The 25,491-nt window shown below is 43.8% G+C and overlaps 1 protein-coding gene across 2 annotated transcripts; it reads left to right on the top strand.

Moving 5' to 3' along the window:
- Positions 1 to 6,998: 6,998 nt before the first annotated feature.
- VPS37C (VPS37C subunit of ESCRT-I) lies at positions 6,999 to 25,330 on the top strand. Of its 2 annotated transcripts, none has more exons than XM_054972176.1 (6): positions 6,999 to 7,079; positions 9,412 to 9,496; positions 10,931 to 11,047; positions 11,138 to 11,309; positions 12,190 to 12,272; positions 22,680 to 25,330. In XM_054972176.1, exons 3-6 carry the CDS (start codon positions 10,955 to 10,957, stop codon positions 23,427 to 23,429), a joined length of 1,098 nt encoding a protein of 365 aa, XP_054828151.1. In that variant the 5' UTR covers positions 6,999 to 7,079; positions 9,412 to 9,496; positions 10,931 to 10,954; the 3' UTR covers positions 23,430 to 25,330. The 2 variants fall into 2 exon arrangements, with proteins under 2 accessions (XP_054828151.1, XP_054828150.1); XM_054972175.1 differs by lacking the exon at positions 6,999 to 7,079 and adding an exon at positions 7,311 to 7,456.
- Positions 25,331 to 25,491: the final 161 nt, after the last annotated feature.

A 25,491-nucleotide genomic window follows, 5' to 3' on the forward strand; every position in this document is an offset into this window, starting at 1 on the left:
GGACGGCACCCTATTGACTTTTGCAGGATAGTTCCGCCAGCGCCCGAGCGTGGCAAGGTGAAATGCAGCGGCCCCTGGGAGGTCCCGCCCACCGTTCCCCCGACAACCCTGCTCACACCAGCCAATAGCCACACCCCTCCCCTCACATTCAGGGGAGGGAAAAGCAGCGGCGTAGCCAATGGGGAGGCCATGATCCCCGCTGCCGCCGCCACCACCTCCTCCAATAGGCCCCCGTCAGAGGGCAGGCATCCCTGCCAGGGAGGGGGGGCAGAAGTGACAGTGAAGGTCCAGATCGAACTCCCGCCCCTCGCCTGTCCAGCCCTCATTTCTGATGAGGTGCTCGGTGCGCCTGCACATACCTGCTTCCACTGCCACCCCCCAAAGAAAACGGTTCCCCCCCGAAAAGTAGGGCCAGACAGTATGGAGCTGATCTTTGTTGCCTGGGGAGCAGTTGTAATTTCAGGAGATCTCCAGCTACCATGCGCACCAGCATCCATGTGAGTCGTCGGTCCAGCTTTAACTGTGCCCAGAAGAAGTGTGATATACACGAAACGGGAATTGTATAGTATGCCTGCATAATCCCGTCGGCACATCTTTGGATATTATTGCTACTTGGATTGGACTGGAGTCACCTCTTCTCTTAGCTCTGTGACTTTTATGAGTGAGCCCATTGTGGCGTTTATTACAGTTTTGCTGGATATAAGTGTTTACCATAACGACTTGAACATAGGAAAAGGATTGTGATCAATTGTATTTATTGAAATTGTATATTTATTAAGGCACTTTTTGCACTTTTGCACTTACTTAAAAAGAATATTATACAATCCAATTGCTGGCTAACGGTTTATTCCCAGACTTGTTGTTTCTAACCACCTGGAGACCGGCAACCCTAATTAGTCCCCAGGTTCCGGAGAAGCAGGTGTGGTGGGGGGGAGGCAGGGCCGGCAATGAGTGACAGGAACGCCCATTGGAACCACGTGGGAGGCTGGGAGGCCGTTTGGAAACGAGGGAAATGAAAAGTGTGCTCAGACCTGCTGCCACGCAACGGGAACACATCACTGCATCTCTACAAAGTGAGAGTGGGGGCTGGACCTTGATAGCTATGTCCCAGTACTGGGGAGATGCCTCCCCAGAGCCAACTGACAGACCCTCCCCATGCCAAGCCCATCCCTGCTTCTGCAAACACATCCCCCACCCCCTGGCAGCAGCTTTCCACCTGCAGCAACCATCTTCCTGGCTTATCAGATGCCAGCCGCTCAGCCTATCAGAGAATGAAAGTTCTCAGTGCCTCCCCCCTCCCCACAGACATGCATGGGCCACAGTTCAATTCCCTCCCCTCTGCCTGACATTACAGTGGGGGGAGGAAGGGGGCAGGGAGGCTGAACGGGGTCCGCTTGATACATTTGTGGGGATGTGTGAGTGGAAATGTGTGACAGGGTGTTGGGGGAGGGGCTAAGGACAAAGTCAGTCAGGCATGCAAACACACAAGTTTGTTGTTTTTCAACTCGTTTTATTAAACTGGAAACAGTGCCATTGTTTCTAGGCTGGAAAGGGGGCCAAGGCATTTTGCGCAGCCCTCCTTCTAGCTCCCAGGGGCGAGGCTGAGATGCGGACTGCTGTGAGATATTGCTTCCTGGGCTGGATCCGGATGTCACTTGGAGAGGATTGGCGGGGGGAGGGGAAGCAGACATGCTCGGGACATGCCTGCAAGAGAAAGACAGACATGTGGGCTTTGCCTCGGTCCACAGCCGAGGCAAAGCCCACACTCCAACATCTAAGGAGATGTGCATAGTAGAGAGCACCAACAGCAGCAGCAGTGACCAGCTGATGCAAGACCGTCTGGCGAGGATGCACTCTGCCTTGGGGTGCTTTTACCTTTAAGGGAGGAAATGAGCTGGTAGTTACAAACACCTGGTAAAGAGTAGTTTTCTGGGCAACTACCTCTGGGGGAGGCAGGGGCTGCTGCCATCGCCCCCTCCCCTGCTGAGCCTCACTTGAAGAGGCTCGTGGTCAGGTGGGTTCAGGTGATGGGGCAGTTAGCACTAATCAGCGGGACAGGTTAGCCATCGCCCCATCTCCTCCTTACCTGTCAGTGCTCCCTCGCTTCTTACTGAGCTGGAACTTCAGAGTCAGGACACCTACAAGGAAACAGGAGTGGCTGTTGTTAGTTAGCCAGACATTCTGGACTTTGCCCTTCTTCCCTTCAGCGAGCGCAGAGTTCTCCCACTTTCCTCACAAAGTCCCCAAAGTGCACCCAGTGCCTGCCACCATGGGCACCCTCTCTCCCCGCCCCCTGTTCAAAGTGCCCACGACACACAGCAAACGGGCAGAGCTTCCTGCCATGTGCTCACTTACCTGGGGCACAGGCAGTGCTGGCCGGATGTTTTATAGGGATGCATTTGCGGGTGATTGGGTGTGGGGAGGAGGGCTCGTCCATGCCGGGAGCACACGCTGATTGGTCCCCATGATAGTTCCCATCCTATGCTCCTTCGGGCCATGGGGGTGGGGCTGGGCGCTCGGAGAGGGGGTTGAGTTTTCGCCGTTCAATGGGCGCCTATGGGCGACACCTTGTTCTTCCGTGGCATAGCTCTTTTGCACTGCTGTGGGCGTTCCCGCTTCTGGAAGGGCTTAGGGAGCAAACTAACTCCGCCCCCTCCCCCTCCCCGCCCCCTCCTGCACCGACGCAGGGCTCTACACCGCTCCTCCACTTCCGCCCGGCCGCCTCTTGCTTGCGGTGGCGCCAGCCCGCCAGCGGTGCTGCGCCTTGTGCCACTGCCAATGGAAGGGCATTTACGCGCACGTAAGAGCCAGTTCCGCTGTTGCAAGCCTTAGTTCAGTTCCTATTCACTTTCCCCACCCCCGTTAGGATTGCACTGTAAGTTTCAGCAGAGTGCACAGACTGCAGAAGCCAACAAAGCTGGTTTGGAATCTTATTTATTAAATCTTATTTATTAATCTTATTTATTTATTAAAACATTTATATGCTGCCTTTCATTTCCCTCTGCTACTGCTGCAGATGCCACTGCAATTTGAGAGGCACTGGTGGGAAATGGAGGGGGGTGGAGGGGGGCTTGGCTTCAGGCATGGTACTGCAGCACTGCTTTGGTTTCCCTGGTAATGAGGTGTGGATGGAGACTAAGCAAGAGGAGACGGGCAAGCCTTTGATTTGTGTTAAATTGGCCCCTTTCCCCCTTTTAAGTGTTTGTGAAAAAATATTACAGGAGCAGTAGATTAAAAAGTTAAAGCATTTTAGCTTCATATATGAAGGACTCCATTCCCATCCCCCCCAAAGTATGATCTGTGCCATGTACCTTTGGCAATCTCTAATGAAATCTACTTCCTGTAAGCAAGGCAGTACCAACATTTGAAGATTTTTTTTTAAAAAAAACTATCTATCTTGTTTAATTACAATAGTTTTACAACAGTATTCTTTCTAATTGCAAATATCCAGCATTTCTGCTATGTGTTATGTTAAACAGGCTTCTGAGTGCTAACCAGAGAATCTAACCTCCATCAATTATCTCTATGGGAAAATGCATTCTGTGTTCTAAACACCTGACTTACAAACTTATGGAAAACAACCCATTTGTAAGTGGGGGACTTGCTGTACTCGTTTAGTGGGTTGGGTGGGAATAAAGGTGGTGTGTGGAGGCCCATCCTTGCTTTTTGTCCAGGACCTCAGAATCATTAAGAGTGCAAATAGAAAATAAGTGGCAGATTCTAGCCAGCCTTCTGTGTGCAGCTGACCAATTTCCAGGTGGAGCTTGGAGTTCCCCTGGAATTACAACTGATCTCCAGACTAGAGATCAATCCTGTTAAGCAGTCACAACCCTCCTCCTGCTGAGGGCCAGTTTATGGATATGAAATCATAAACATCCTTCCTCATATAGCATAAATGCAAGACACTGCCTGGCCTGAAATAAAAACAAAATGGATGCCAGCCAGGTAAGAGCCTGGAAAATATCTTAGGAGAATCAGAGAAGGTGGCTGACTAAAGAACCTTTCCATGCCCAGGACAGACGCATAACTTAGGACAATGAGGTCTCCCAAGAAACTCCTGACTAATCTCATCCATGCCCTGTCTCACTTCCCCTCACCCACTTACCCCGATGAAGCATCATTTAACATATTCAACAAACTTGGTAGCTTTTCCTATCCAGTTCTCAAAGGGTTGTCAAGGACCACTTACATCTATAGTCCACCTCAAATAGACTCATTAAGCCTCTCCCAACTCATTAAATCATTGGTTTTGGGGTGAAGACATGTTTACCCCAGGGAGCATTTTGTCCTGAATCTGGACTTCCTACCCACCAGTATGTGTGTTTGGATCCACATATACACCCCCTATGTATAATTATACATCCTGTATAATTTCACTGCCGCCTCCAGGGACCTCCATCGAGACTGGTAATTATAGCCTTTCCCAAAATTGCTTTCTCCCCTTTCCTCCCTGATTTCCTCTTAGTCAGCTTCATATGTGTTTGGTGTGAGATTGTATGTTTACTTTTATTTCTCTTTTGATAAAAACCTTTCTGGCTAAGCCATCTGGCTGGCTTATTTCAAGAGTTCTCTTAGGGGGAAAATCCCCATAAACATTCTCCCTCTCACTTCATCTCCTTTAAGCTAATTTCCCCCAACTAATTAGGAGACTGCCTATTTGCATAACAATTTCCCAGGAGGAAATTGCAATCTCAGAGAGTGGACTGCAGGGCATCACATCCTACTGAGCTCTCATTCCTCACCAAACTCCACCCTCTCCAGACCCCCCCCCCAAATCCCTGACCTCCAGCTCCTGGCTGGAGCTGGAAATCCTAATAATATACCTAGTTGAAGAATGTGTCAGTTGGTCTGCCAGTAGTTTTATTGTATGGCTGTCACATATTGAGATTAAAATATTATCGAGGACATACAGAACAAGCACCTTAAGTGCTGCCCTATTTGCAAAGGTATTGATTGGTGTTTCTTAAGACACACACATTCATCACTTTCCCAGGGCTCTCTATATCATGGCTTATTCATGACCTCTTGAGTATGCATAGCCCTGATTTCACTCTTCATTCCTTCCTCCCATTTAAAAGTTAAGACATATGTGTACCATCTCATTCCTCTAAGAACTAGGCTACAGTGTTCCCACCAACCCATCTGCAATGCCTTTTCCTCTTGCTTAGAGAGATTGGAGGCTTTTAGTACCTGGTATTTTCCCAACAGCAGGCACAAGGCTGTAATCAAGTAACCTCTGAACCATTTCTTTTGATAAACCAAACAGACTGAACTCCTATTTTTTGCTTTGCATGACCCATAGCAACAAAGATAAGCATTTTTTTTTGTTATCATAGGCAGTAAGAGTGTTTCCCAAAGAGCTCTTGAATCTTTGTCCTCAAAGACCTTAACAGTGGTTAGTGGAAAATGTTACATTCAATGCAGATCAAGTTCGTGCCACATGATAAAGGTGTACATTACAGCATACAGTTACTGGTATAAATATCTGGGAATTTAACTCTAATGTTACATATATGCTGTACAGAGTTTTGACAGACCCACATCCAGAAGGCAGCTTTCCACACTTTTCAGTCTGACGTAGCGGCATACAACCTTGAATGCAGGAAGAGGCCTAAAGCCATCTTAAGCTCACCATGAGACCAGCTATGTGGACTGCTTAGCATACAGGGGTCCTGCTCAATTTTGTAGATCAGCAACAGGTGATCAATGTGGGTTGCAGCATAATCAAATTGGTAAACTTAACACCATTCACAAATAAGATGTTTAAACAATACAACATTAGAGACAAGTACTTAAATACAAGAATATGAACAAATGTTTCCATGGTCTTATTTATTGCAAGTTTAAAGTTCTGCAATAATGATCATGTTGAATGTTGCATGTACAATCCCTCTAGATCAATTAATGTTAAAGGGGGGGGGAAGGAGGGTCTCCGAACTGTAGACTAAATAGCATCTTAGCAAGAAACCAAAGGCAATTCCGAAACTCTGAATTCCTGCAGGCTCTGGGAAGGAAAGTGAATCCCAGCTGTTATTCTTTTTAGCATGTATTCATGCTATCTTGCTTACAAGAGCAGTCCAGCAAGCTAACTGCAACTGGGTGTTACTAACTTTTTATACTGGTGCTTTTAACATCCACACTCTAGGCAGGAATATAGCATATGAAATTCTCATTACTTCAGTTTAGTGCTGGGGAAAGCATCACTTGTTAACTTTCTGCTGGTCCTGTGATAAAGACAAATAAGTTACCAGAACACATCTGGCAACACAAACGTTAAGGCCTTATGTTCTTTATGTAGAAGCTTCATATTCCCTCAAATTAAACCAAACAGTGAATAGATCTGTTTTGTGTCATGCACCAACTGATTCTAGACTTTACAGCGAATTCTATGCAGTTCCTCCAGTCTACAGCCATTGATTTGAGATGAAGCAGGCAACTGTGCTCAGTATTCAAGAGGGGTACTAACAAAAGTTCCTCCAGCATCAGATCTCGTAAAACAGAGCTCACTTCACTAAACGCAGAGACAGTCCGTGAAAAGCAGCTAAATTGACACTTCAGGCAACAGCAGTGGGTGAGTGGGTAGGAAGAAGTTGCAAGGTAAAATGAGAACCAATCGTTCATACGATTGCTTGCAGTGTTAATTTCCTAGCTCTGAAAAATAAAATTTTAACAAACTGACAACTCTATCCTGGCTGTCACACTTCCACGTGTGCACAGGAATTAATATAATATAACACACTTCAAACGGGGCGGTGTTGAGATACTCTGTATCGTGCGAAGCAGCTTTTTCTTGAGCTTTCGGGGACAGGAAATACCCCCAAACGCGAGAGTCCGAACCGCCGGCCGTGTCATTAAAATGGCCGCCAAACCAAGCTCGCCTGCTGCAACTGAGCCCTTGCTAAGGGACCGAACCATCACCGGCACGAGAGGAAGTGACGGAAGAAACCGCTATCGCTTTCCTCCCGCTCCTTGAAAATAGAGCAACAGCGCACCGCTTCCGGCCCTTAACCGGAAGCCGGAAACTCTTCGCGGTTGGGGATTCCCTGCCTCTCGCTCCCTTTCCTTGTAACTTCGGGCAGGTGAGTTGCGATTGTTCAGGCGTTTACTGCTTAACCCTTTCCTGCTCCCTCTCGCGAGAAAAGGCAGCGAGCTTCGCGGTGGGTTTCGAGAAGGCAGGACGAGGGTGGGAGAGGGAGCCGTCTAGGAAGGCGGCAGCCACTGAGCCTTTTAGGCAGTGCCGCTCCCCCGGGGTCAGTTTTCCGACCGCCTGCGTATTTCTGCGTTCCTTCCTTTCCTGCTGAAGGAGCAAACGATGAAGGGGCACCAGCCTTCCTTCTTTCCCCACCGTGCTGGTGGGCGCAACAGGCGTCGATGATGGTCGTGGGACGCAGCCCCGGACGGGACTTCCTTCCTTTCAAAATAAATGAATAAATAAAAAGGGAAGCCACGCCCCCAAGTAAGGCTCGGCGCTTCTCGGTGGGCGATGGGAGCCTGGCTGCGCTCCTTGCCCGTGCTCAACGGCAGCTTTGCTAGTAGTACTGCTTTTTGCAGCTGCGTGCGGCTACTGAGAATAGATTTTGTGGCTTAAATTTAACTCTGAAGGAGCATTTCTCGTGTTCATCAGTATGAATGGTGGCCGTTAACGTTTGCTAGAGCTAAAGTTGGGATTAAAGCCAAAAAAGGCAATTAGGTGGCTCTAGAAACGCTCAGCCAAATAATGTGGCTTCTCTGATGGTAATTTGGCGGGGGAGGGGGGGGCGGTCTCATGCCCTGGTGCACTCATGAATCCTGATCCCTAATCTGCCTTTTAATATGTGGACTAACTTATGCTCATTTTCTTCATTTTATTTTGTGGCACAGTGCCAGCATACATGGTTATGGCCTAAATGATGTTCCGTTTTCTGAAGAACAACTTGCAGTGTGAATAAGCGTTGCCTCATTTATTGTTGCCAACAGGCTTTCTTTTCTCCACATTCTGACAATGCACTATGGAGTGTGTTTACAACAAATTTATTGTTGTAAATAAATCATGGTCTTTATGCATGCCATATTTATGCATCGCTGGCTCTTGTGTGGATTTGTTAATAAGCTAGGGGCTTGTGTAAAGGAAGAACAGTCTGGAAATTCCCCTTTCCAGGAAATTATGAAACTGTCTGGGACTGATTTCTCCTACTACACTCCCGCCTTCCGTTTTAATTGACATTCAGTTGCTTTCAACATTCTGCCTCTTCTGGGACTTATTTTGCCCTCCTCAAAACCCCCCCCCCCCAAGGAAGTAGAGTCCCTCAAGGTAGTAGAGGTCCTTGCCTTGTCTGTGGTGGCCTGGTTTTGCTGCGTTCATCATCCACACAAGGGCCAGCCACTTTGCTCTTCGTTATAATGATAGTGCTTAGTGCAGGTCATTGCCTGTAGCTTGAAACAGTTCATTCTGATGACCCACCGTCACTGATCCTGTGCAAAGTCTTGAGGGAATTGAGGTATCTGCTACTGTGATTTAACGAAGTCTTGTAGGTGTGGCTAAACTTCAAGAGCTGACAAACATGCTGTGATACCTGGGAGTACACTGGAATATCTAAAGCTGCCTTCTGCTGAGTCAGATTGTTGGTCTGTCAGACTCAGTGCTGTCTATTCTGAGTGGCAATTCCTCTCCAGAGTTTCGGCAAGAGGCCTTTTACACCACCTACTACCCAAACCTTTTAAATAGAAGTGCCAGGGACTGAACCTGGGACCTTCTGCATCCACTGGAGGTGTTCTGCCATTAAGCCACAACCTTTAGGATGGCAAGATTTGTATCCAGTGGCATCTTAGAGACCAACAAAATTTTCAGGATATAAACTTTGGAGAGTCAAATCGCCCTCATCAGCACTTTCATTCTCAAAAGTTTATATCCTGAAAATCTTGTTGGTCTTTAAGATGCCACTAGACTTGAATCTTGCTGTTGTACTGAAGACCAGCACCTGAAACAGCCTTTGAAACTTTTCAGTTTTCATTGTCTGCTAAGTGAAAAATTCTTCCAAGTGGCCAGTGGAGTTTATCAAGGGGCTTGCTAAATGACTTTATTTTTATTGTTGCGCACACTTAGGGCAATGATGCATTTAATAGAGGAAAAAATTGGACTTGCTGCTGGATGTGTAATGAATAAAAATTGGTGATCAGTCGTAGCTTCCTTTTGAGTGTACTAGTGCAAAGTGTGCTTGCCATAGAGTTTGTAGTTTTTTTGAGGGCTAACCCCCAAAACATCTAAAAACGTAATATGTGAAGTTGACCCATCCCAAATGTGATAATAATTGTGGAACTAGAATTTCTTCTCCATTCTTTGTAAAAAGAAATTTAATCCATATAGCTGTGGTCGCTTGCACTCTGAAGAGTACTTGAGTTTCAAATACAAGCTTGTCTTTATTTGTCTTCTAGATACTGATGCAAAATCCTCTGAGTCAAGACTGTGAGATGTTTCACTTGAATCAGACGTAGAAGCGCCAACAGTGGGCAATAACAGGTTTGTCTGTCTGGGGTCTGTGATGTTATGAAGACAGAGTATTTTGAATATAAAATATTTTTTAATGAAATGACTTGTGGTAGAAAAAGAAAGGGACAGACACTGTCTTTGTAAGGACTGATGGCATGGAACAATTTTTTTTAAAGGAAATGAGAACAATATGAATAAGTAGACAGCTGTACACTGGCTATTGCCAAATGACCAGGAAATATAGGGAAAGAGTTAGCTTGAATCTCCGTTGTGTGTGTGTGTTCTTTTTTTTTAAAAAAAACACCCTTTACATTGTATCATGAAACAAAGGAAGAGTGAATTCTAAGGGTTTTGTGTGCATGTTGTAGAGGGGTTTTTGTTTGCAGATCATGTAGGGTATCCTTAATTCATTTGTTCTATCCTTAAAGTTCTTTTGTCTTCTTGATATCAGGACACTTCCTCACAATCTTTTATTTTTTTCTCTATATAGATCCTTCCTTTTCTCTTGATTTTTCCCATTGTGTTTTGAGACTGTGAGCTTTTGCAGAGGGATGTTTTATTAGTCCTGTCCTGTGTCATTGTGTATATGCTGATGACATTATAACCCTATTCATACATTAAGTAACGATTCTTCAAATTTTGCTCAGTGTGTCGAGAGTCTTGGTGAGCCACTGCAGTCAGGTTCACTCAGGCTTATTTTACCTATACATGATGGTCATCACGTATAAATCATGTGTAATGCTAATGGGTTAGTAATGTGTCCGTTGCTTAACAAATTTGATAGGTAAAGATCATCATCTGGGCTGGTGTTTTTACACAGCAGTAACACTTTGATGGCCAAAGAGTGCAGTTGCAGAAAGGTGGATGAATATCGTCTTGTTTCCCTGCTGTATACAAGTTCTACATACTTTGCTTAGTGTGTGAATAGGGGTTCTATAAACTAACAATAATTGTAGCAGAATCATCAAATCCTTTCTCAAATACCTATGCTTGCTTCCTGCCTCATTGTGGATCTGGGACAAAATCTTCATCCTTACTTTCAGAGTCTTCTGTAATCTCTCGGCACCCCCGTCTTTCCATTCTCATATTCTAGTACATCTCTGCCTGTGAGTTCCAGCTCCACCACTGTCAGCTATCCAAAGAACTCCTGCACTTTCAGTTGATTCTCCCTTTTAGCTCTTGCTGCCCCTTATATGAGGAACTGCCTCTCAGAACACCTGTGTGTTGCCACTCTTCTCACTTTCTTTGAATCTCTCTGAAAACACACATGAACCACAACAACTTAATACCAGTTCTCCATTGAAACCAAGCCTACTCTTGTGTATTTGGAGTGAATGCATATTCTTCCTTTGTTTATCCGTGCCTCCATCTTTCACTTCTTTCTTAGTTGTCTCCCTCATGGCCACTTTAGGTTTTAAGCTCCTTGGGGCAGTGACTATATTTGTGTTCTGTTTCTCACCCTAGTGGAATTCATGAGCCCCCCTAAAGATGGAGACATTCAGAGACAAGACTGTAGATGAGCTGAAGGAACTACAGGAGAATTCGGAAGAGATCGAGCATTTGGCACTGGAGTCTAATGAGGTATACATTAAAATACATCATAACCACTGGGGAAAGGGTGCTGAAATTAAGGGGAACAATTCCTTTCTAAATATGTGCCATCTTTCTCAGGTTCAGAATTTACAATTGGAAAGAGAGATGGCTCTGGCCACAAATCGTAGCTTGGCAGAGCAGAACCTGAAGTTCCAGGAGCCCCTAGAAACAGGACGCGCAAACCTCTCTGATAAATATCAGGATCTGCAGCAGTTGGTGGAGCGATGTCAGGAGCAGAAGGCAAAACTAGGTAAAGGTTCAGATCTTTATTCTCATTGAACATTTACTATGATTGTATTTTGATGTTGGGGAGTATGGGTGAACTTTAGTGTTGACATCATCTAATCCAGAGGCAAGTCCTGTTTGTTTACATTCTCAGTGCAGCTGTGTGTAATGATGAGGGAGAGTGACTTAGAGCCAAGCTACAACTGACACCTGACACAAGTTGGACACTTGTCAGCTTCCCTCAAGTTTTGATGGGAAATATAGGCGTCCTGGTCTTGCAGCTTGGCTCTCCATTTAATTTAAGTTTACAGAGCGGCAGTCTATGGGAGGGAGAACATGCGGGTCAGGAGGGGAGTGCAGGCGTCGGGCTCTTGCTAGGCGCCCCCCTTCCCCTCCGCTGTATGTGTGTGTGTGGGGGGGGGGGGGGTTGTAAACTTCAGTTAAATGGAGAGCCAAGCCAACTGTAAGACAAGGATGCCTACATTTCCTATCAAAACTTGAGGAAAGCTGGCAAGTGTCCAACTTGTGTCACTTGTAGCTTGGCTCTTAGAAAAACAGTTTGGTTCCCTCTGTGCAAGGGCTTTACTTTCACAAAGTAGACTGTGAGGGCATAAATGGAAGGTGTATACCCATGATGCCAGTGACATTTGCGTCTGACCTGTGCATTGTACAAGAAGAACAGAGCTCTTTATTTTGCGGCGTCACTCCCCCCCCCCCCTTGGTTATGAAGTGCATCAAAATGTTCCAGAATGATGATTCTTAAATAAATGCTTGGTTACAAGGTGATGATCCTGGTGTACTCCTGCATGCTTGCATAAAAACAAGAGCTGGTATAATGAAGATGGAAGTGAAATGCTCATTTATTTATGACACAAATTGCTCATTGTTTTCTGTTTCTTCCACAGAGAAATTATCTGCTGTGATGCAACCTGGCACCCTGTTAAATCTTCTACAGATAGAAGGGCAGAAAATTGAAGAAGAATCTGAGGTCAGCCTATGATTTAAACTCAAGGGAAAAGGAGACCTATTTTATGTTGAAAAGTGTTTTCCAAAGCTGTTCTTCTCCACATTTTGACCTTGCTTTGTTTATCTAGGCTTTCATTTAGGAGTGTATCTTCCCATAGCTGTCCCAACATAGATACCAACCACCACCATAGACATGGGGGTTGTCTTTCCATGTATTTTCAGTAATAGCTCAAGGATTTCCCTTATTATGGCTTATTTCTTTGCTAGAATATAGGACCTATATTATAGGTGGCGAACCTGCAGCTTGGGTGACATAAATAATGCGGGCGGCAGGAATTTGTGGCACTCTCAGACAGATGCAGAAGAACCCGTGGGCCTGGCTGCGGCTTTGAGTCAGGTGTGCTCTCTTTCTTAGCTTCCTTTCACTGCTCTGTTGGCTGCTTCTGAGATCAGTATTTGAGGTGCAAAAATACATCAAAGCACTCTGAGGACTACAAATGTAGATGCTAGAATGGTATCTTATTGTTAGGGGAATTTTTGTAATAGTACTCTGCTTCCAATTTATAAGTCCCCTACTACTACTAACCCATATATATTTCAAGACACCAAACACAATGATTATAGAGGAAAAATGGATTTGTTTCTTACATGGAATAACCCCAAGCACATTCTCCATTTCTAGGAGACACGTGTAAAGACCAGTAGCATTGGAGAGCCTTATATATCTTTCAGTACTGACTGTTGCTATTTGTTTACAGAATAAAGGATCAAAGAATGAAATCCTGTAAAAATGATGCATACACTTTGTCAGACTGATGCAGAATGACACATTTTCCCAGAGAACATGGCATTTGACAAGCTTGAGTAATAAATGAATTATACAAATATTTGAGAAGCTGGAGCCATGTATCTGATATATTCCTTGGGAAGGAATTCATTCAAGGTTTAAATCTTATTTAATTAGAATAACCAAAACAACAAAATGTTTACACATTGCTCAGTGACTTGTCTCATTCACTGGAGACATATGTAACAAGCAGGATATCTCAGAAGAAGGAATGTGATACTTAGAGCAAGGCTTCATTACTTGTTTACAGATTTCTCTGTGCTTGTAGCTTGAATGTATGCTCAGAATAAGATTTTATGAAATGGGGCCTAAAAATTCCTTAACAGATTCTCCCCTTTGAGCATCATTCTATCTCATACGCACATAAGTCATTTAGTATTACCCTGTGGAACCTCCAGAGTCAGTTGGAAACATCTCTGTATTTTCTACACAGCATTGGTGTACAACTGATGCAACAGCAAAATACCATAAGTAAAATCCCTTAAGGCAGGCCAGGACCAAAGGGGTTTTTTTTTGTTCTGTTGTCAGTGTGTGCAGTGGATACCACGTGTGTGGTGTAATTTTTATTCAGATCCAATCAAAGCACATACAACTCCCCCTTTATGTAGCTATGACAAAGTCTTAGGGCAAATTGATTCTGGCACATCTGAAACTGTTCAAAGGACCTCGGTTTAATCACGGTTGCCCGTGCTGCAGTCGAATCACCAGTCACAAGTCCTCAACACAGCATTGGAGTCCCAAAACAGCTGCTACAATTTAGTTATTTCTGCACAGGGATCAAAACCCACAAGCCAAAATCAACTCACATAATGTTTCCATATTAAAGCTGGCAGGTCTACATCCTACCAGGCAGACCCATAGAGCTGAGGCAATAATTGTGGCAACTGAAGCACTATCTGACTAGGTAGATACAGTTAGGCCAGGTAATAATGTCTTTCCAAAATTTGGGCAAGGTCTCCACAAACCCAATAAAGTCTTAATAACGCTGACACCATAACTGCACATGGTTGTGTAGCTCATCCTGCATCCAAGACAGTATATCTGAGACATCTGCCTGAAAACAAAAGAGATGACTAAATCCCAAATCTTTTTAGGGAATTGCACAAGTAGGGTACACAGTCATGTAGGTTGTCTAAATACCCAATGACAACTATATACCTGATGTGTTTGACTACAACCTGGCTGATGTAAACAGTGTCAATGCAAACCAATTTCTGTAAAACTATTAGTTCAATTAAAAAAAACTTTGCTCAAATGACAAAGCTGTCAGAGCTAAGGCTGCATTAACATGATCACATATGGCTTAAAATTCTAAAATTTGCTCATCTTTGCACTTTGTTAGTGTCAAATAGAAATTATGGCAAACTCATGGCACCTTCTGGGGTAAGTTAAATCAACAAAGGTGGACGCACCCCTTCCCCCCCTTTTAATGCTACCAAAAAGCTAAAGAGAGAGAGCCATCAACCAGAGTGTATACACACAGAGGACAGAATAGCTTACATGTCTTTTGAATGCCAATCATTTCATCTGCACATACACCATTTGGGTTCTGATTAAAATCCAATTTATGGCCATTGACCTTAACTCAAGTACAAACTTCCATCAGTGTGCACAATCTTAATATATCTCTTGTTAGTATTGTTGTGAATTCTGTGTCTTTTGTTTCAAATATGCCTTTACTGAATGAAATCTCTCCATAAAAACAACTCCAGAAAATATTAAGTCATGTATGTTTGAGGCCAGAGTTCAATAGTTCAATAGTAATTTTTAAAATGATGGATATTAAATTTTGGTTTAATATGTAAAAGATTTTTTCCCATTTAAATCCCCAGTAAGCTCAAATATTATGGTGGTAAATTTTAAACAAAACCATGTCCTTAACATTTCAGTCATATAGTGCTAAATTACCATTTGTTGTAAATGAGATGGTATAACTTGGATATGTGACTCATCAATCTCGTTCTTAAAGATAGTATATACCAAATAAGGCAGACAGATACTAAAAACCCTTATACGGCCACAATGAGGGCATGTCCTCTTTTGAAAAGGCCTCTTTTAAAAACTGCTAGATGGAAGGCATGTTTCAATATAGCTATTAAAAGTACTCTCTTTTCACCAGAGAAACCCATAAGGAACTTCCCCTAAGGAACCATTACATTAATCCACTCATACCTTTAGCTGTTAAGAGATGAATTTTTTTTTTACCAAACTCACCAATAATGAATTGTACCATCCCTCTGGTCATTTATACCCCAAGGAAATACCAGGCGTGCAAAATGCACCACCAAAACTGTCAGAATCAAACCCAAACTACCAATTATAGCAACATACACAAGTCCTCTTCTGGAGGACATGGGTCCAGGATGCATGTGGTGGGCCTCACTAACTGCAGAATCTTTTACACCTCCTCCCCCAAGAATAGGCTGAAATGATCGAATATTGGCCCAGAAGATGTCCAAGGGGCCTCTCACAAAAGCCTCACAGCTAATGTCTGAATTCAAATTTTGATGGTCTCCCCCCGACAGTGTACCACATTAAACAGGTTTTCTGGGCGTGAGCTAGCTGACGCAATGAAAGCTGAGTAAAATTCCTTTTTCACAGCTTTCACTGCCACCTCATAGGATTTCATAAACAGCCTATAGGATATTCTTGCCTCTTCGTCCCGAGATCGTTGCCACACGCGCTCAAGCCATCTTAGCTCCCAGTTTTTCTGCCTCAGCTCCTCCGTATACCAAGGGGCTTGGCAACTATGGGGATGAAGAGGGTGACAGGCAATTTTGTTGATGGCTTTGAAGAGCCGGACTTGCCAGTCCTCCACCAGCTCATCCAACGAACCGCATTGGTTCCCGCAGAACATTCTGGAAGCCGATTGGATTGATAAGTCTCCATGGGTGAGCATACATTTGCTCGCCGCCCTTGCGGGGTGGGTGGGGTGGCATACCTAAACAAGCCTTCAGGACACAGTGGTCTGACCATGGCACCAGCTCTATCGCATTCAGAACCACATCCAACCTCTCCACGAAGATCAGATCCAGCATGTGGCTTGCATTATGTGTAGGGGCCAATACATATTGGGAAAGTCCTAGTGCTGCCATGGCCGACACCAGGTCCACAGCTTGAACGGAGGAAGCATCATCAACATGGACATTGAAGTCCTCCAGCACAATCTGCCTGCGATACTTCAAGGCCCACCCCGCCACTACCTCCAACAGGCACGACAGGGTATCTGCTGGTGTGCTCGGCGGTTGTTTCTGAAGCATTTATAAGTCCTTCATCAGGCAATTGTTCTTGCAAGCTGGAAAAGAACATACAGAGTCCAAGTCCAAGTCTTTCAATTCTCTCTCTCCAGGGCTGGACAAAGTTCATGTTGCTGCATCACTTTCAGGATTAGGCCAAGTGGAGGTTTTCAGCTGCTCAGAGCCACTCTTATTGGTGCTTACATCTGGGAAATGGTCTCACATCCTTTTTCACGCCTGAGTGGTTTGGCTTCCTTCTGCTATTCAGGGCAATATTCTTAGCCAGAAGAGTCCAAGTACAGCCTTTCCCCATTTGGTGCGAGTCCAGTTCACTTTTGGTGGACCAAATCTCCAGGCCTGCTATATCATGGGCAGCAACATCTGATGGAAAACGGAGAGTTTAGAACTCATTCATGAAGGTGGTTGAAAAGTGCACTCAGCTGGATTACACGTTTAGAGGCATCAGTTGACAAGTTTGAAAGCAGTATTCCATATGGAAGATTTTAAATGATGGTAAAAATATCCCTTAAGTGCATCATGACCAGAGGGAAGGCATTGGGCCATCCAAATATTGTTTTTAACCACATACCCTTTTGTTCTTTAAACTGGATTCAATATCCCTATTCAACCTTTTCTCATTTTTTCCCTATCTACCAATCCCATTCACTCTCTGGATGGTATAAAGTAAAAATCCTCTGTTTTACAAACTATTATCACCAAACAAGATCTTAGACCCACTTACAATCGCTAAAAAGAGAGCATGAACCCAAAGGTGTTGAAAAGTACATAACCAGTTAAAAATGTCTTTTGTTGTCATCATATAAAACTCAAGGGCATTCCATGATGTTAAATCTGCATTGCAAACTCAATGGGACTTCATGGGCTGAACAGACAAGGGAGAGAAATAAAACCAAACCTCCTTGGTGGGGTGGGCTGGTAATTCCCTCAAAAGGACACCCACTTAATACCATTGCTCTTTTTCGCAATCAGGGCTCAATAAATCCATTGTAGTCAGTTTTAGATCTTAATAGTACTAAAGCAAACTCCTGACAAGTTCCATTTTATCCTCTTTATTATGTGAATTCCAAATGTATACCAGGATTCCAAAATTTCGCTGCTTACTCCCCCCCTTTGACCATGTGAGAGACCCCATGAATTGTTCAAGCAGATGAGTTAAGAGAAAGACGAGGAAACATAAAACCCTTATCGGCATTACCCCCCCCCCCCATCTGCATGGCAAGCTGGGAACTCTTCCAAAAAAACAGTCAGTTAAATCCAGCATGTTCTTGTAGCCCAGTCAAGGCTGGTTGTCTTCTGGTCCATGCCCAGAAGATGGCAAAACACCTCCAGGATCCCTAGCCAAAGTGGCCTGTGGAAAATTGTTACCTGACCCAAAGGTGGTGATCAGCATTACTCTGGGCATGTAAGAAGGCCACAAGAACTAAGCACTGCTGTAACCTATTCTGCATTCCCTCTCATGATCTGCCCAGATTCACAGAATCAGCATTGCTGTCAGATGGCCATCCAGCCTCTGCTTAAAAACCTCCAAAGAAGGAAAGCCCACCACCTCCCGAGGAAGCCTGTTCTACTGAGGGACCTCTCTAACTGTCAGGAAATTCTTCCATATGTTTAGCCAAAAGCTCTTTTGATTTAATTTCAAGCCGTTGGTTGTGGTCCGACCTTCTGGAGCAGCGGGAAAAATATCTGCACCATCCTCTATATGACAGCCCTTCAAGTACTTGAAGATGGTTATCATATCACCTCTCAGTCGTCTCCTCTCCAGGCTAAACATTTCAAGCTCCTTCAGTCTTTCCTCATAGGACTTGGTCTCCAGACCCCTCACCATCTTCGTTGCCCTCCTCTGGACATGTTTCAGCTTGTCTATATCCTTAAATTGTGGTGCCCAAAACTGAATGCAGTACTCGAGGTGAGGTCTAACCAGAACAGAGTAGAGCAATACCATCACTTCTCGTGATCTGGACACTATACTTCTGTTGATACAGCCCAAAACTGCATTTGCTTTTTTAGCTACCATATCACACTGCTGATTCATGTTCAGTGTATGGTCTACTAAGATCCCTAGATCCTTTTTGCACATACTACAGCCAAGACAAGTCTCCCCCATCCTATAATTATGCATTTGATTTTTCTCCTTCCTAAATGCAGAACTTTGCATTTATCTCTGTTGAAATTCATTTTATTTGTTTTAGCCCAGTTTTCCAGCCTGTCAGGATCATTCTATATCCTTACTCTGTCTTTGACTGTATTTGCTACCCCTCCCAATTTAGTATCATCTGCAGATTTAATAAGCATTCCCTCTATTCTTTCATCCAAATCGTTTGTAAAAATGTTGAACAGGTCTCCGGACTGATCCCTGAGGAACTTCACTTGTCACTCTTCTCCAAGAGGACGAGAAACCATTAACTAGCACTCTTTGGGTGCAATCTGTCAACCAGTTACAGATCCTCCTAATAGTAATAGGATCCAAACCACATTTTACCAACATGTTGACAAGGATATTATGTGGAACCTTATCAAAAGTCTTTCTGAAATCTCGATAAACTACGTCTATAGCATTCCCCTGATCCAGCATGGTAGTAACTTTTTCAAAAAGAGATAAGGTTAGTCTGACATGACTTGTTCTTGAGAAATCCATTCTGGCTCTTAGTAATCACAGCCATTCTTTCTAAATGCTCAGGGACTGACTGATGATTTGTTCTAAGACTTTTCCAGCTATAGATGTCAAGCTGACAGGTTGGTAGTTACCTGGATCCTCCTTTTCCCCCTTCTTGAAGATGGGGACATTTGCCTGCCTACAATCTTCTGGAACCTCACCTGTTCTCCAAGAATTCTCAAAAATGATGGACAGAGGCTCAGAAATTATATCTGCAAGTTCTTTTAGTACCCTTGGGTGCAATTCATCTGACCCTGATGACTTAGTTCCATTTAAAGAGACTAGGTGTTTATGTACTACCTCTATGCTATCCTAGGCTGTAACTCCCCCCCCCCCCCCACTTATGTGTTCTGTTATTGCCATGTTGAGCACCATTTCCCTCGCAGGAGAAGACTGAGGAAAAGTAGGAGTTGAGCAGTTCTGCCCTCTCTTCATCACCTGTTACAATTTCACTTTCCTGTCCCTGCAATGGGCCTACCATGTCCTTGCTCTTTTTCTTACTTTGAATATAAGCAAAGAACCTTTTTTGTGTTTTTAGCATCTCTTGCTAGCCTAAACTCATCCTGAGCTTTAGCTTTTCTAACACTCTCCCTACAAGCACTGGTTATTTGTTTATATTCATCCTTGGTTATAAGGCCCTCCTTCCATTTCCTAAATGAGCATTTTTTTATTTCTCAATTCATTAGAAAGCAGTTTATGGAGCCACTGTGGCTTCTTTAAGCTCCTCCCATTTTCTTTCTCAAAGGAATCGTTTGTGATTGTGCTTTCAATATTTTGCTTTTAAGAAACTCCCACCCCTCTTGAACTCCCTTAAGTATTTCTGACCATCTGATTCTACTCAGCATAGCTTTCAGTTTGTTAAAATTTGCTTTCCTGAAGTCCGCCTATGTCTGACTACGTACAGCTTTTCCCTTCCCCAGGACTGTAAATTCCAAGATTACATGGTCACTGCCACCCAGGGTGCCCACTACTTTCACCTCGTCAACCAGTTCTTCCCTGTTGGTGAATATCAAGTCCAAGATAGCCGAACCCCTTGTTTCCCTCTCCACTTTCTGAAAAATGAAGTTGTCAGCAAGACAAGTCAGCAATTTATTTGACCTTTCATTTTTAGCAGTTAGACTTCCAACAGATATCTGGGTAGTTGAAATCTCCCATGACCGCTGTGTCCCGTCTCTTGAGAACTTTGTAATTTGTTCTAGGAGTTTCTCATCCAAGTCTTCTGTTTGGCTTGGTGGTCTATAGCAGACCCCCACCATAGTATCACTATTATTTCTTATTCCTTTTATTTTTACCTAGAGACTCTCAACTGCATTTCCATGCTCAAATACATGTATTTCCTCACAAGTACATACATCCTTTACATATAATGCTACTCCTCCCCGCTTTCTTACTTGTCTGTCTCTTTTGAACAAGTTGCATCCCTCAATCCTAGTATTCCAATTGTGAGTGTCATTCTCCCAAGTTTCAGTAATGCCTATTATGTCATAGTCCCTTCCTGTATTAGGACCAAGTTCCTCCTGCTTGTTTCCCATACTCTGTGCATTAGTGTAAAGACATCGGAAGCCATGAGTTATGTGCCCTGAGGTTTTTGTTTCTGTGCTTACCTGCGAGTTAATGTTTCCTAGCATATGTTCCACTCCCTGCTGGTCTTCAGTGTTCCCTTCTCCAGTTATAGGCTTTGAATTTTTGTCTTTCTCCCCTATAGGATTTAATTTAAACAATGTCAGCTGCTTTGGGTCTCCATTGTGGAGAAAACCAGTATATAAATGAAGTAAATTAATAAATATAGATGAAGAGGGGGCAGAGAAAGGGTAAGTTGTTTACTGGGCTTGAAAGAAAGAAGGACGTGGGGAAAAGTGAGCATATGGAGGCTGCCAGGAGGAGGGAAAGAGGAAATAGTGTGAACAAGGGAATTCAAAGAAATGTGAAGGACCCTCAAGCAAGTCCTTGCAGGTTCCCCACTATGCTGCTGGGCTGTAAGGGGGGGAGGTGATAACAGGGGTGGGAAGTAGAGAAGGAAGCAGGAAAAAGAGGATAGGCTATGATTGGCAGCAAAGAGAAAAAGGACTTGGTGGGGGAGGGGGAAATGATATGCCCCCACAAGTCCTTGTGAGTCCCCACTTGTTATGTCATATTTAGGAGTTCAGTATAGTTGCCACTGATAGAACAGTGTCATCTTAAAGTGCCAGGTATGAACTGTTGTAGGAATAAATCCAAGTTGCTCTTTGATTTCTTTGTTGTGTATGTTGAGTGGAGAAGTAGCATGTGTGCGCCTATGTATTCATATGTCTTTTCTCCCAGCTAGTGAGATATAAAACACTTTGAGCACTGCCTTTTCTATCTGTTTCTATCTGCTTGTCTGTTATTGTGAGGATAAGCTCTTGGTTTGCATGGGTTTTTTGGGGTCTCGTTCCTTAAGGTTTGGGTCAGTGTGGCCCTGTGTCTCTCTTTTCATTTTTCTTCTTTGACTCTCATTCATGGACCAAGTTGAACACTTCTGCCTTTCTTTGGAAGTGGAAAGTAGGAATAAATGGACAGTTCTTGCAGTGGAGGAAAGTGAGCAGTGAGATCCCACAAGGATCAGTATTGGAACTGGTACTATTTAATTTTTTTCATAAATGATCTGGAATTGGGGCTGAGTAGTTTAGTAACCAAATTTGCAGATGACACAGAATTATTCAGGATGTTGAAAACCAAGGTCAGCTGTGAAGAGCAGGAGGAGGATCTCTGCAAATTGGATGAGTAGGCAACAATGCGACAAATGAAGTTTAGTGTAGGGAAGTGTAGGGTGATGCATATTGGGAAAAATATATGCTGACATGGTCTGAACTGGCTGACCTTGAGATTGAAAGAGATCTCGGGGTTGTTGGGGAAAGCTCATTAAAAATGTTAACCCACTGTGTGGCAGTGGTGAAAAAGGCAAACTCCTTGCTAGGAATTAATATAAAATGGCCAATTATTGTAATGCCCTTATACAGAATTCTGGTGTAACCTCATTTGGAATATTGCATGCAGTTCTGGTCATGGTATCTCAAAAAGGACATTGCAGAACCAGAAATGATTAGAAGGTTGGAGAAGTTTAGAGCATCTTTCCTTTGAAGAAAAACTGGAAAGTCTGGTACTTCTCAAGTTTATTTTCTAAGACGGTGAAGGGGAGATGTGATAGAGGTTTATAAAATTACGGATGGGGGACAGAAAGTGGCTAGAGAGCTTTTTCATCCTTTCCCATGATACTAGAACTTGGGTGCACCCAGTGAGATAGTTGGGAAATCCGTTCAGAACGATTTCTGTATTCAACAAGTAATTCAGCTGTGAAATGTACTGCCAGGGAGGTAGTGATGGGTGCTGGCATAGATAGCTTTAAAAGGAGGTTAGACAGATTCATGGAGGAGAGGTCCATCAATGGCTACTAGCCATGGTGTCTGACGGGAGCCTCCATATCCAAAGGCAGCAAACCTCTGAATACCTGTGATGGGGAAGGCAGCAGCAGGGGGGAGCCTTAGCCTCCATGCCTTGTTTGTTTGATCCTGCAGGGCAACTAGTTGGCACAGACAGCATTTTCTTTGAGTAAGGAAATCTCAGTGCAACAGAGTACTTTGAGGAGCATAGTAGACAGCTGGCTCCTCGTCTCTTAATAGGATCATTAATTAATTTTAATCTTTTGTTTTCTAGGTAATGGCTGAAAAATTCCTGGAGGGTGAGGTGCCTCTGGAGATATTCCTTGAGCAGTTTTCCTCCATAAGGAAGTTGTCTCATGTGCGGCGAGTGAAAGTGGAAAAGCTTCAGGAGGTGCTGAAGAAATCTCAGTCTTCTCAAGAGACAAACAAGGGCTCTGAGTTCAACCATCAGCTTCCTTCCCACACATCTTCTGGGCCTGCAAATCAGCAGCCACAGAATGGCCCAGCTGGAGGACCACCCTTTCCTTTACCTTACAGTCTAACTCCTTGCATGCCTACTGGCCCTTTAGTTCACGGAAATCTCCAACCAGCTCCTTTTGCAGGGACACCTGTTATAGCAGGCCATGTTACTTCCTCTCAGCCAAGTATCCAAGCCCCATTTCCTTATAAACCACCTGCAGGTTCTGGATACCCACCGGTCTCTTCTGGTAGTTCAGTACCCCAGTCTCAGACAGGAGATTCATCTTCATCTCTGGTATACCCTTGGTCTCCGTCGAGAGCGCCTCCTCCTCCTGCTGGCCCTGGCTATCCACAACCTCCTTTTAGGGCTCCATCAACAGGGCCAGGATTTCCTCAGCCTCATTTCGTATCTGGGGGAAATTCACAGTGCCCATATCCTACCCAGCCTCCGGTGCCTAGTTTCCCAGTCCCCCCACAGCCTCCATATCCCGTAAACCCAAGCCCTTCCTTTGGATATCCACCACCACCTCTACCACCTCGAGGTCCTTCCTGGTCAGGATACTAGTCAGGGATCCTAGGCAGTATTCTTTGTTCTGAAGAGTTACCTTAGAAATTGACTCTTGCTAGCTATTGAGGCCTGAGATGAAACTTGGAAGTGTTGTCCTGAAAGACGTCTTTGTATAAGCATTATTATTGGTATCATACTTGATTTGATGCTGTAAGAGCTGAGAAGGAAGGATGCTGTAGGAAAGTTCTGCTTACAAGTAGCAGTATGCATTGATTGTAGGCAGCCATTTGTGGCCCGTTGCACTGACCAATGAATTGGTCCAACCCATAGTAAAATAGAGGTTTTGACTCTCAGCTGATGTGAACTAGCATTATTCCAATTAAGTCCATTGAGACATACTTGATGACAGGAATATGGATCTGGCCCTGTATGTGTGTTTATGTAGTTTTCTACTTTAGTGTGCTAAATATATATAAACAGAATTCTGCACGCTTATATTTACACAGAACTTATAGGAGTGACAGCGAAACTTTGTCAAGTATTTCTAATGTAAAATATGCTCGCCAGGGAAGGAAGGAATATGATTTCTTATGGCATTTAAAACATTATTGGAAAGTAAATGGAAGGAACATCGTAGTCCCTGACGTGCCTCAGAAGTAGTATACTGGCTAGCAGAACAGAGACACCAACCTTGCCTCACTTGCTCTAAATTCCAGTATTGTGTCCATTTAGTTTCCCACACTGGACATACTTGCAGAGCACAGCACGTTCCTCTCAACCGTATATTTCCACCCTTCTAGTTTTCCTTGGGCTCACTTTGTCTATAACCTTTCCTCTCCAAACAGATGTACAGAGAATACAAAATGACTGTGCTAGGTTATGGCGTATGTTAAGTAGGGGCAAATGATGTTCATGGAAGGTGGGATAGGAAAGCTAATTTATAGAAAGCTAAATTAGACATACCCTGACCTGGATAGTCCAGGTGAGCCTGATCTCATCAGATCTCAGAAGCTAAGCAGGATCGGCCTTGGTTAGTAATTGGATGGGAGACCTCCAACGAAGACCAGGGTTGCAGAGGCAGGCAATGGCAAACCACCTCTGTTGGTCGCCTGCCATGAAAACCCCACCAGGGGTCACTAAGTTAGCTATGATTTGAGGGCATTTTCTACTGTCTAGATTATGACCCATTTGTGCACCTGGGAGCAACAGACAAGCCTAGCATCCGTATTTTTGTTGGTGTGCTTCACTGGAACTATAGACATAAATGGATGAACATGTCCTATTTTTTGTAATCTAATGAACTCTGAGGTTAACAAGAAGGGGTTCAGTAATGGTTCTCCTTCCTGCCTCCTTTGATCACTGTCCCATTTCTCATAGTTGATGGGAAGAAACACTGGCTACCAATCGAGCACAGAGGGGTCCTAATGGAAATAAGTTGGCTTTGCTAAGCACTTTATTCTTTTGCTTGCCTGTAACGTATTTATAAAAAAGAGACTACTAATAGACTAGACTGAATGCTTTTGGAATTTGATGAAAGTAATTCTATACTTGTGATGAATTATGGTAATAAAACTTGATGAATTGCACAGAGTTATCATGATGTTGGAAAATGAAGTGGTGACTGGTTAGGATTTGTTATTGATCCTTTTTGTTGCTTAGCAAACATCCCCCTTTGACCTTGTCATTCATGTCAATAAAACCCTTTCATCTTCTGCAGCCATGGCCTATTTTATCTAATTTGATCTTTCCTCTTTTCTGTACTCATTCATGCAGCTTTTCTCCCCATGCACAAATAAACTTTCCCCTCATCAGCATCATTCAAACCAGATTTCCTCTATTCTGTTCTCTATAATTTCCATCATCCATTTTTCTTTATTGTGTAATTTGTTTTCTTATTCTTTATTTACAACTTTGATGTATGCCTTCTGTTTCAGTATAAGTAAAAGTCATTGCCCGTTCTCCCTTCTTTGTTGATTTAATTCATCAGCTATCAGTTACCCATCCTAGCTTTGTATTTCATAATCAGCCCAATACTAGATAACCTATTAGAATGCCAGAGTATGAGGAAACACCAAAATAATATTTAGGAAAAAAGGCAGTTTGGTTGGATTTTTTTTTT

The sequence above is a fragment of the Eublepharis macularius genome, chromosome 2 (genome assembly GCF_028583425.1).
Source record: "Eublepharis macularius isolate TG4126 chromosome 2, MPM_Emac_v1.0, whole genome shotgun sequence".
Lineage (NCBI taxonomy): Eukaryota > Metazoa > Chordata > Lepidosauria > Squamata > Eublepharidae > Eublepharis > Eublepharis macularius.